At 33.4% G+C, this 12,943-nt stretch overlaps 1 protein-coding gene across 4 annotated transcripts in view; it reads left to right on the plus strand.

Annotated features, from left to right (window-relative positions):
• The window catches only part of UVRAG (UV radiation resistance associated), a 424,520-nt gene that overhangs the window by 82,874 nt on the left and 328,703 nt on the right, over positions 1 to 12,943 (plus strand). For all 4 annotated transcript variants that reach the window (XM_074304111.1, XM_074304114.1, XM_074304113.1 and 1 more), the window contains one exon: positions 1,449 to 1,523. In XM_074304111.1, coding sequence (XP_074160212.1) covers positions 1,449 to 1,523 — 75 coding nt within the window. The remainder of the gene's footprint in view (positions 1 to 1,448; positions 1,524 to 12,943) is intronic.

Consider the following 12,943-nt stretch of genomic DNA (forward strand, 5'->3'; position numbering starts at 1 on the left):
CAGAAATATTTCTATTTTTCCCTTATCTCTCTGTTTCTGTTGAAAGTAACACAATCCTTCTAGTCTTCTAGGTTGGTGACCCTGATGATGCTTTCAACTCTTGACATATTCAGTCATTTAAAAAAAAATATGGTGCTTGAGCTCCATTTTAAAGGAAGGGAGAGACTAAAAAGTGGAGTAATGAGGAAATGTATTTTAGGTGAGTAGGGCATTTATTGCAATTCATGGAGAGAGGAGATGTAGTGTCATCTTGAGAAATAGAAAAGGCCTATTTCTTTAATTGCAGGACCTAAGAATCCAGGGTAATGTCAACATTATGAACATGAGATTTTGGAAGGTTGATGGTACCTTTGACATAAAGTTTGAAAGTGGGAAAGATTTAGAGAAAAAAATAATGCATGTGATGAATTTTGGACTTATTTAGTTTAATTTATACAAATCCCATGTGTATAAAAAGTGCATTCACTAAGGCACTAAAGATATCTAGTTTTAAATGTCTGATCAGTAATTGATATTATGGGCCTAATGCTCAGAGAAGTTAGATAGATACATCTTGGACTTATTTGCATAGAGATGGTACTCAAACCCATGGGAAGTAATGTTTTCAAAAAAGAATGTAAAGGAAGAAGAGAAAATGACATAAGATAGAAGTCTGGGGAACATTGTTCTTTGTTAGGTGGTATGATATAGATAATGAGTCAGCAAAGGTGACTGAGGAGTAGTCAGTCAGTTAAAGGAGAACTAGGAGAAAGAGGTGTCACAAAAACCCAGAAAAAATCGGTCCAAGAGAAAAGATCAATCAGCAGTGTCAAAGAGCAAATAAGTTGAGAATAAGGACTGAGAAAAGACCATCTCTGTGGTCAAGAAATCATTGATAACTTTGAGGAAAGCACTTTCTTTTGAGTGAGATCAGATTGTAAAAGATTGAAGGTTGAAGAAGAGAAGAAATGAAAACATTTTTTTTTTCCAAGGAATTGGCTAAGGGTGAAATACATAGGATGATCGTTTAAAGGATGGTAGGATCTAGTGAAGATTTTTTGAATGAGGGAGATGGGCGTATTCCGAAGCCAGCAGGGAAAGAACAATTGAAAGTAAAAAGTTGAAGTAAGAGAATAATTGGCAAAGTATGCTACTGGAATAAATGGCAGGAGAGAAGATTAAGTGCATTTTAAGGGGAAGACTTTGACAAGGAAGGAGAATGACTACCTCTGAGGCTGGGATAAGAAAAAAAGAACAAGGCATGTTAAAGGGTCTTGAGATGAAAAATATGGGGGAATGGGGAGCTCCAGAGGACAAGGTTGTCAACTAAAATGACTTTCTTGGTTTAAATCACCTAATGAGCTGGAGCAGCAATCATTTAAAAAAAAGTTATTAGGACCTATTTTTATTTTTGTTTGTAGAAAAACTAAGAAAAATTAATCTATTTTAGTGTATCTTTTTTCATTTAGATTCATGCTCGCAACCAGAATGAAATAATTTTTGGGCTAAATGATGGCTATTATGGAGCTCCATTTGAGAACAAGGTAAGTAATGTAAGGTATTTGCACTTATTGTGTATACATATTATATTTCACTCTACAAGCTATGTGTTTTAGGAATATCTTTCATTTAAATTTCAGGAAATGAATTGTATTAAATTTTATTTTTAAAAAGTTTATATATCTTTTGTTTAATATTTTATTTTTCCACTAGTTACATGTAAAAACAATTGTTAACATTCATTTTTAAAACCTTGAGTTCCAAATCCTTTTTCTTCCTACTTTCTATCCTTCATCCTCCTCATTGAAAAGCAAGCAATTTAATGCATTTATACATGTATAATGATGCAAACTATTTCTAAAATAGTCATGTTGTGACAGAAAACAAAGGTCAAAGCCCTCAAGCAAAACTAAGAAAAATTTTTAAAAAGTCTGTTTTGATTTGTATTCATGCATGTAAATTATGCAGTACTCAAAATGTATAGTAGCAATTAGAGCAATAAGAAATAGGTTCAAATAATTTTCAGATCTTGAATCTCATTAGCAGCAATGCTTGAAGTATCCACAAGATGGTGGTGTCTCCTCATTTAAAGGATCTGGCTTGCCGCATGGGTTGAAACCACCCTAGGTAGTTGAGTTTGAAATGAAACTATTTTGAATTCCTTTGGTGTTTAAGGCAAGATACTTATTATAGAAATAGCAAGAAAATAACTTAACAAGTGGCTTTCTTCTGTTTTAAAATTAATTTTGCATATAAATAAGCATATTGTATTCTTTAGGTAATAGCAGCTGCTTGATCTGCGAATTCAGTATTCCACATATATGAGAAAGCAGCAAATAACAAAAAAAAGTTAAACTGACCACAGGCATTTATTTAAAAAGTTCAAGTGTATGTCCTTAGGTCAGTATAGAGTACTGACTTCCTCGTCATTTATATAATACTTACAATTGATGGAATGCTTAAATCTTATTTGATCTTAACAATATTATGAGGTAGGGTGTGGAGTCAAATTCTTCTAAACACTATAATTTTTTTACTGTAAAAAGCTGTAACAATATGAAATATTATAATTTTAATAATTATCTTTGTTATTCTCAACTGATTAGTATTTGATAATGTTCAAATGAAAACAGTTCTTTGATAAGTCTATAATATACTACTATTTTGTTTAATGGCAAGAATATTTTCACAAGTGAATGCAATTATTTTTATGGTGAATAATAAAAAAGCACTTATTTAGCACATAGTATGTGTGAAAGGCTGGGTTAAGTGTTTAAGACAATATGACAGTCTCCTGTCAAGGTGTTCACATTATAATGGTAGTAGATAAAATATATAAGAGACTTCAGCTATAAGATAGAAAGGTCAATGCAGAAATTTGAGACCAAGAGTGTTTAATTGATTTATATTAAGTGAAGATCAAAAGATTGATTAAAGTACTATGATAAATGTATAGAATGTTCTACCAGACAGGCACATTTAGCGTATTTGAAGAACTGGACTATGTTAATAAGTTAACCAGCCACTTGAAGTCAATTAAAATTTCAAAGCACTCATCATGCCATGTTTTGCACAATACTAAAAACCTTGATGTAGATCAAATTAGTTTCTGACAGAGTTTTTAAAACCTGGTTTATTCTATAATTTATATTTACAAATTCTGTCATTGCTATGGGTCTCCAATTATCTCTTCATATGGTCCACTTAGGCTAAAAGAGAATCTGGAGAAATACTTTAATTCTTGTTCATTAGTGGGGCAGAGCCTTGTTCTCTTTCTTGTAGAGCATGCCATCTGAATTTTTCCGGATTCAGTTTTGTGAGATGCAAACTCAACTCGATACAGTGTTAGGTCACACAAAAAGTGAAGCACATCTAGAGCCTTAGTGGCATAGGCTAACAACACTGAACTTGGAACCAGAAAACTTGGTTTGTTTTGTATTATTGAATCCTGTAATTTTGAGTAAAGAAAGTTTCTTCTTTGATTTTTATTTCCTCCTAATTTTTAAAGTGTGAAAATTAAATAGATAATCTCTCTTTTTAAAAAAAAATATTTTCTTGTAATCGAACAAGATACACATTCTAATTCTCCCTCTCCCTACTTTATCCCCATCTGAGAATAAAACAAAAATAAACCCTGTTATGAACATACATAGCCATTCAAAACAAATTTCCGCATTTGCCATGTTGTAAATACATTTGTTTCATTCTGTTTTCTGAATTTTTCACCTATCAGGAGGTGGGTAGCATGTTCCATCATTTGTCCTCTGGAATCCTGATTGGTCATTAAATAATATTCCATTATATTTATGTAATTAATTCATCTATTCTCCAAATTATGATCCCTCCCTTAGATTCCTATTCTTCCCTTCCAATTTAATAGCATTTTATTTTTGAAATTACACATAAAGATAATTTTTAACATTCAGTTTTGTAAGATTTTTAGTTGTAAATTTTTTTCTCCCTCTTTTACCTCAATTTGATACAGCAAGCAATTTAATATAGATTATATGTGTACTATATGTATATAATACTAATATTTCCATATTAATCATGTGGGAAAAAATCAGAACAAAAGAGAAAAATGATGAAGAAAAAAACCAGCAAAGTGAAAATAGTATGATTTGATCAGCAGTATGATTTTTTTTTTTTATTATAGCTTTTTATTTACAATATATATGCATGGGTAATTTTTCAGCATTGACAGTTGCAAAACCTTTTTTTCCAATTTTTCCCCTCCTTCCCTCCACCCCCTCCCCCAGATGGCAGTTAGACGAATACATGTTAAATATGTTAAAGTATATGTTAAATATAAATATGTATACATATCCATACAGTTATTTTGCTGCACAAGAAGGATTGGACTTTGAAATAGTGTACAATTAACCTGTGAAGGAAATAAAAAATTCAATTGGACAAAAATAGAGAGATTGGGAATACTATGTAGTGGTTCACACTCATTTCCCTGAGTTCTTTCGCTGGATATAGTTGGTTCAATTCATTACTCTTCTATTGGAACTGATTTGCTTCATCTCATTATTGAAGAAGGCCACGTCCATCAGAATTGATCATCATATAGCATTGTTGTTGAAGTATATAATGATCTTCTGGTCCTGCTCATTTCACTCAACATCAGTTCATGTCAGTCTCTTCAGGCCTTTCTGAAATCATCCTGCTGGTCATTGTTACAGAACAATAATATTCCATAACATTCATATGCCCCAATTTATTCAGCCATTCTCCAATTGATGGGCATCCACTCAATTTCCAGTTTCTGGCCACTACAAAAAGGGCTGCCACAAACATTCTTGCATATACAGGTCCCTTTTCCTTCTTTAAGATCTCTTTGGGATATAAGCCCAGTAGTAACACTACTGGATCAAAGGATATGCACAGTTTGATAATTTTTTGAGCATAGTTCCAAATCATTCTCCAGAATGGCTGGATTTGTTCACAATTCCACCAACAATGTATCAGTGTCCCAGTTTTCCCATATCCCCTCCAACATTCCACATTATCTTTCCCTGTCATTCTAACCAATCTGACAAATGTGTAATGGTATCTCAGAGTTGTTTGCATTTCTTTGATTAATAATGACTTGAAGCATCTTTTCATATGGCTAGAAATAGTTTCAATTTCTTTGTCTAAGAATTGTCTGTTCATATCCTTTGACCATTTATCAATTGGAGAATGGCTTGATTTCTCATAAATTAGAGTCAATTTTCTATATATTTTGGAAATTAGGCCTTTGTCAGAACCTTGACTGTTTTCCCAGTTTATTCCTTCCCTTTTAATCATGTCTTGATTTGATCTCTGGATACAGATGATTTTTCATCCCAAGTCTGTTTGAATTGTCTTAGATCACTTTATTGCTGAGGAAAGCTTAGTCTATCATACTTGATCATCACACAGTTAGATTCTCATTCTTTGCCACTTTAAAAGGACTTAGATTTTTGTACATCCTTAGAGTTTGTTTTGTTTAGGAGTTATTCCTTCTTTAATCGGCTAAGTTATGTGTAATCCTGACTGTGTCTCCTTGGTACTTGAATTCTTTCGTTCTCATTGCTTTCAGTACTTTTTATTTGACTTGGAAGCTGTGATGTTCCTGGGAGTTTTTTATTTTGGGCAGGTAACCCATTTCAGAAAGTAATTCTTTTCATTTCTTCTTTGCCTTTTGGTTCTAAGAGATTGGGGCAGTTTTCTTTTATGACATCTTAAAGTAGGATGTTTAGATTCTCTTTCTCTTTTTTTAAATGGTCATGGTGTACAGCTAGTGAAACTATTTTTACATTGTTTTCTCCTTAGTCTGTTTTCCAAGTCCCTTATTTTTGCTATAAGATAACTTTACATACTTTAAAAAAAAAAAAGCCTTTTGAGCCTTCTTTTAATATTTTTATTGCCAAATGGAGTCATTGATTTTTAATTAATCTATTTTAATTTTCAAGTGGTTTATTGCTTGGGCAAAATTTTGAACTGCTTGTGCCAAACTATAAATTCCCTTTACAATTTTTTTCTTCCATAGCTGTCATTTCTTTTCACTTTTTTCTCTCATGTAGTCTAATTCCATTTGTAAAACATTTTTTAAACTGTTTAAAAATACCCAAAATATTTGCCTCATGTCTTCTGGAAATTCTATTTGAGTTTGTGCCTGAGCCATGTTGTTCTCTTGAGACTTTGCTTATAGATACTTTGGAGTAATTTTCTTTTGCATTTTTCTCTCTAGCATCCCTATCACCATGATAGCTCATTATGTTGGTATCCTTTTTTTTGTTTGTTTGCTTGTTCTTCTAGCTTATTTCCTGACTTCATACCTGATGTTAGGATTGGATTCTCCCACACTTCTGGAAGGAAGTTCTGGGCTGGTGCTGTTGCTGCTTTTTTTGAATATTAAGTGTTGTTTTATTCTAGGATCTCAGGAACAGACTGGGAACATGTAAGCTTTTAGTGCTTCCACAGTGGTTTGATTCATGGCAGAAATCTTATTACTGCCCCCTGGTCTGACTTTTTCAAGTTCTTGATCTATGTTTGGGTTTGAGAAAGCATAGACTCCTACTGGACTTGGTTCCAATCATCTACCTGAGAAACTGTGTGACCTTAGAATGTCAAGATTTCAGGATGCTCTTTGTTTCCTGTTTTAGTTATTATGCCTCTGTAGGGTAGGTTCAGTGTTGTTTGAAGTAAGACTTTACTTTGGGACTAAGGTTTAAGCCACACTATTGCAACTGCTGACTTTTAAATCTTTTCCTTTCTCTTTCTCCTTTTCTAAGCTGTGATTTCTCCATCAGTGTTTGGTGTGGTATACATTTGTTTGGTGGAGTTGTGGACAGGATCTCAGCTGCATTGCTTTCTTCCATTTCACCCATCTTGGGTCTTGGACCAGATAATCTTTAAGGAACCTCCTAGTTCTGATGGTTTGTGACTCTGTCAATAAGTGATCTTAGTATTGGTCTGTTTCATGACATTCAGTTTAATAAATTTGTATTATATAGCTATTGTCAAAGAATTGTAGTCACTGAAAAAGAAAAATTTCTTTAGTACATATGGTAATCCTTTATCTCTTATCTAGTTTGTCCTTATTTCTTTCCATAAACATAAATTATCATTTTTATCATTCTTTCACTAAATTTCTTATGAATTGATTAAATAGGAATACCTTCATTTGATCACTGGATCAGAAAATGCTGATGAATATCTTTTAACTGTTTTTAAGATTTTGTATTTCAGTCTCATGAGGTAAGAATTAACTTCCTTGCCCTACCTCCAAATATATGGGAGTATGTTTGTATGTGTGTGTGTATAGATGGATGAATAGATAGATACACACACACATACAAATATCTATCTATCTCTCTATCTCTCTATCTATCTATCTATCTATCTATCTATCTATCCAGACAGAGAGAGAGGAGAGAGAGAGAGAATGCATATTTGACACTATATAAATGAGGCTCTTACGCCAGGCTTCAGGCAGCAAATGACATGGAACTTGGGCTCATTGAACATTAACTGTCAATATGAGTAAGCAAGGTCATTTATTTGTAAGGGGGTTGATTAGATGAGTTCATTTAATGGTTGTTATGAGACTGATTGTGATATTTCTCGTGAGACAACATGTTAGAACATTCTGGGGCTTTTTTAATAGAAATGATTTGGAATTTGATCTAGGCCTCAGATTTGTACCTTCCTTCATGGTGGTATTGTGTTCCAATTCTTTATTTCCCTTTTATGGGGATTGTATTGACTGACCCCTTTTGCAGGAAGTAACTTTTGTCTGTACTTTGTGAAGAGAGAGTGACAAGGGAATAGAGAAATCTACTGTGGAGTTCAGGAAATGTACACAGTGAAATGTAACTGATCATCCTGGAAGAACACTCTTGGAATTTTCCTGTCATATCTGACCCTTAGAAGCTGACTGTGAACTTGACTGTCTCTAGCAGTCTTTCCTTCAGTGTGAGAGTATTCTGGGAAAAGAAAGCAGTATTTAGAAAGAGGTCATTTTAATTCAAGAATTGCTTGGTTTTACTGTAGTTCTCATTACTGAATGAATGATCCATTAATGGAGTGAATCTTTATTAAGTGTCTCCTTCGTGCAGGCATTGTACTAGGTACCAGAGTATTTTATTTCTGCTGGGGAAGTTTGTTTTACTAAACAATGTCATTTCTGGCTTTTTGTGGGCTTCAAAAGAACAAGAAGAAGAGCATCTTTTTCAGTTGCTTGAAGTAAAACCCATACTATGTCTTGTGGTTACTTACCCTTGTATTTTGTGATTTCTATTTTTGAGATTCAGGATTTCTCTGCCTTTTTTTCAAAAATCTATGTTTCTGGTTAATTTTAAGACTATGAAAGGAAAAAAAAAATAGACTCCTGGGTCAGAAATTATGGTAATAAGTGTTTGGAAATTCATTTGTCTTCATGACAGTGTCTCTGATCCTGTCAATGAGCAAGCATTTAATAAATGCTTGCTGTATGCCAGGCCCAGTGCTAAGCACTCGGCTTACAAAGAAAGGTTGAACAGAGATTTCTTATATTTCTTCTGTAATAGACTACTAGTGTCTGAGTTTTGTCAGGTCTCCAGAGCAGGTCTTGAAGTTGTTCAGCAAGAAGAATTTTACTTTGAATTCTTCTTGGGCTAAGACTGGTGGATACTTATGACTATGTCTAGATGAGCATGTATTTGAATAGAGAATTCATTGGGTATTTGTTATCTTTTCAAATAAATTTAGTACTTTTTATTTTTATAAGTATATTTTTTATTTGTACTTTAGGGGCACTTAAGTAGCAGGATGAGTGAAATAACACCTTTTTGGAGAGATAAGAGAGTGGTTATTTGAAGGGCTTTAAGTGAAAATAGGAGAGTATGTTATGTTACAGTGCTATGAAAGAACCCCCTAGGTTTTTATGATGCTTTTCTTTCCCTTCCCATTTGTCTGGCACTTCCTTTTCATTTTCTTTTGCTGGATCTTCATCCAGTTATATCTGCCAATTATAGCTATTCCTGGCCTTCTCCTGGACTATCTTCTTTCTCTATATAGTTTCAATTGGTGATCTAATTAGTTCACATAGATTCCATTATCATCTTTATGCAAATCATTTGAGATCATTTTCTAGTCCTAACCTCTCTCCCATCTTGTACTCTCATATCTTGAATTACCTATTGGACATCTCAAATTAGATCTTTCATAGACTTCTTTACACTCAATATGTTCAAAACTGAACTTATTTTCTTCCCGACTATCCTCAAACTCTCCTCTCTTATAAATTTTTCCATTACCAGTCATCTTCCAGTCACCCAGGCTCTCAATTTTTGTGTTATCCTTGACTTCTTATTTTCACCCCACTCCCTTATCGCCATGTTTTTTGTTCATTCTATCTTTTTAGCATCTCTTGCATCTCAGATATATTTCTTTCTCTTTAACAGTGCCACCAATATTATGCAGGCCCTCATCATTATTTAGACTATTATAATAGCCTCTCAGCCTCAGATCTGTTCCCTTGTCCAGGCCATCCTCCACTCAGTTGTCAAAGTGACTAAGTCCCAGGACTGATCTAGTTGTACACTTATTCAAGAAACTCTACTGGTTCTCTGTTATTTCTAGTATGAAAGATAAAATTTTTCTCTCTGGCTTTCAGAGCCCTTTATAACTTACTTAAAAATACTGAAAATATTTTTATACCAGGCTCCCCTCCCTACTCTATGATAGGATTCAATAATACTAGTTTCTTGGCTGTTAATCATACAAGATTCTCCATCTCCTAATTTTTTTTTTTTTTTTTTCACTGAAAGACCTCCAATGTATAGGTTTTTTCCTTCCCTCTGCTTCCTGATTTCTTTGGATTCTTTCAAATCCTAGCTAAAATCATATCTTCTGCATGAAATCTTTCCTCTTCTCCTTTAATGCTGGTGTATTTTCTCTGGGCTTAACTCAGATTTATTACATATATCTTATTTATACATAGTTTGTATAGTTTTCTATTAGGAAACTCCTTGATATCAGGATCTATCTTTTACCATTCTTTTTATTCCTAGCACTGAGTGCAGAAACTGACACACATTAACTTGGTTGTGTGTAGAGTATGGGCTAGCTCCCTGGAGAGTCTCGGGGTCAGCCAGAATCTAAAGGGAGAAGTGAAGGATGCAGGCAAATTGCCACCAGGCTTGCCAAAGATGTCTCCTGGATCCTGGGGTCCAGAGTTAACAGCCTCTCTCCTCTTCCTCATCCTGTCACCAAGTGCCTCTGGCCTCTCTCCCTCTGCCCTCCAATCCTTGCCTTTCGTTATCTTTAACACTAAACATTCAGCAAGCACCAACAGTGAGAAGAGCCATTTATTCAAATATATGTTAATAAAGTCATTATCTCACATCAAATAGGTAATTAGCCTTAAGTGCTCAGTTTTTTGATTCAAGCATACCTTTTTGGAGTTTCAGACATCTATAGTTGTGTGTTAGAAAAATATAGATTCCAATTATAGTTTATTTACTAATAAGTCATATGACCATGACCATGTAACTATCTCAGTTCTCTGGGTCTTTAGTTTTTTCATTTATAAATTTGGAATACCAGTACTTGTACTACTTACTTAAAGCAGTAAATGAGGTAATAAAGTATTTTGCAAAGCTTACAATGCAATATAAATGTAAGATGTTATGGCAATCTCATGTTTTTATAGTGGATTCTAGTCACTGGGGAAACATCCCATAACATTTTTATTATTATGAACTTGACAAACATGAACATTTCCCAATAAAGAGAACAGAAAAAAATTATACATGAAATTGGAAATCTTTTTTTTTAATTAACAAATATTTTAATCATACTTTTCAATTTGTAGATTTCAGCTTTCTGTCAAATTAATGTCTCTGAAAATGCCTCATGGAAGGATTGGCTGATTTCCTTTGGATATTCATTTAAAAGATGCTTTCCCCTTATTTGTAAGCTGTATATTACAACTATAATAAAAAAGATAGCTGTTTCCAGCCACTATGGAAGTAGTTGCAGAAGTTATTGTTATCTCTTCTGAAAACATCTATATTTTGGTATGTGGAACAGATTGATTAAAAAGATATAATCTTAAATTCCAATATCAGTATGGAAAATTTAATATAATTTTTTTTTTTTTTTAAGGCTGGGGTTAAGTGACTTGCCAAAGGTCACACAGCTAGGAAGTGTTAAGTGTCTGAGAGCAGATTTGAATTCAAGGCTGGCGCTCTATCCACTGCGCCACCTAGCTGCCCCCAATTTAATATAAATTTAATAATTCTTATAAACAGCAGACAACCTTCACTTATTCCTATAAATAAGACTTTAGATGTTGTAGTAAATGAAGACGATTTAAGGAAATCTTCAAAGTTCAAAGTTACCTATCTAGAAGGATAGGCTTCAAGTTTTTAAGCTCAGTTGTAAATGAAATTTAAAAAAAATAAATTTTGGTGATATGAAACATATTTGCTCCATTAAAACATGAATAAATCTGTTGGACACTATATTTTGAACTTAGATTGTATTAAATAATCAATTCCTTAGAATTGATCAGACCTTTAATGGACTTAACCAAATTAAATGAGTTTTTGGTTGTTTTATAGATAATGAATCTGTTTTTTGACTTATCTTTATGATTACTTTTTCTCCATTAAAAATAATGATGAATATTTTGAAAAACTCCTACGGAATCAAATTCTAAAGTATAAAATTCATATTGGGATACCAAATAGTGCCAACAATTCTCCAAATGTAATACTTCCTAGATGAAATTGGAAATCTTGAATGTTTTTAAAATTAAATTTTTTTAAAATTTCAAATTCAACATGATAGTTCCAATGCTTATACCATGTCCCCCTTTGAATTTCTGCTCTCTTCTGTGTAGTTTTTAAATGATTCGCTATTTTTTTCTTTCTTTAAGTATCCCTATCATTATATATCCATTCCATCTCAACTTTCCTTCCTACCCTAACTCTTCTTTGAAGCAAATAAACATAGCCTTAGAAAACAAATGTTTTGCCCATTCTACCCATCTAATTCATCACCTTTTTACCAAGGGAGAGAGAAGCATTCATCAGATGATGATGGTCTAGAATGGTGATTGTTGTGATAATTATAGTTTTGAGTAATTTGTAACAATGAGATATCATGCCAGAACTTTGGGGCTGCAGTCAGAACAATTTGAGATGAAATTATTTTTGTTCATTGTTCTTTATATATCAAGACTTTTGGGTAGAATCATTCTTCATTTAAACTTGAATCTTTCAGAAGCGCATTATTGATAATAGTTTTACTACATTATGATTAATAAAGAATGACTCTTTATTACCCTGGTGGTGGCCCAACATGGATGGCTGGGTAAACTGTGGAGAAAACACCTGTTAGCATTCCAAGAAGTAATATTGAGGATCCATAGATAGTGTAAAGTAGGACTTCTTAAACATTTTCTATTCATGATTCCTTTTTTCTGGAGAAATTTTTATGTGACCTCAGATTATATAGGTATATAAAATAAGTATGCAAATCAAACATTTCCTGATAATAAATCATAATTTCATGATTCCCATACTCAGTTATGTGGCCCCAAGTGGGTCATAATCCACTTAAGAAGCTTTGGCATTAAGAAAGAGGCTCATATTCATTAAGGGCCAATAGAAGAGATGAGGATTGACCCTCCTGAAGGGGATGGAGGCAGCTATTGGTTGACCTGACATTAACACTGCAAGAAGTCTATCTTTTCAGAGAATATATCTAGTATGTGTCATACCCTGGAGATGTGTCAGACCTGATCATTACATACCCACTTCACAGGAGGATAAGCAATGCTGGCAAAAGGAGTCTATGAAACATTAATAGAAATTATGATGTCCTTGGCAAGAAATTGAATATCTTAGGGATATGGGTGGTGTTTTTAGCACTGCTGGTGATTGAAAGCAGGGGCTTTTGGGAGATAATGGTAGATCTGTAGAGTGAGTATCTGGTTAAGAAG

This window comes from Sminthopsis crassicaudata, chromosome 3 (genome assembly GCF_048593235.1).
Source record: "Sminthopsis crassicaudata isolate SCR6 chromosome 3, ASM4859323v1, whole genome shotgun sequence".
Lineage (NCBI taxonomy): Eukaryota > Metazoa > Chordata > Mammalia > Dasyuromorphia > Dasyuridae > Sminthopsis > Sminthopsis crassicaudata.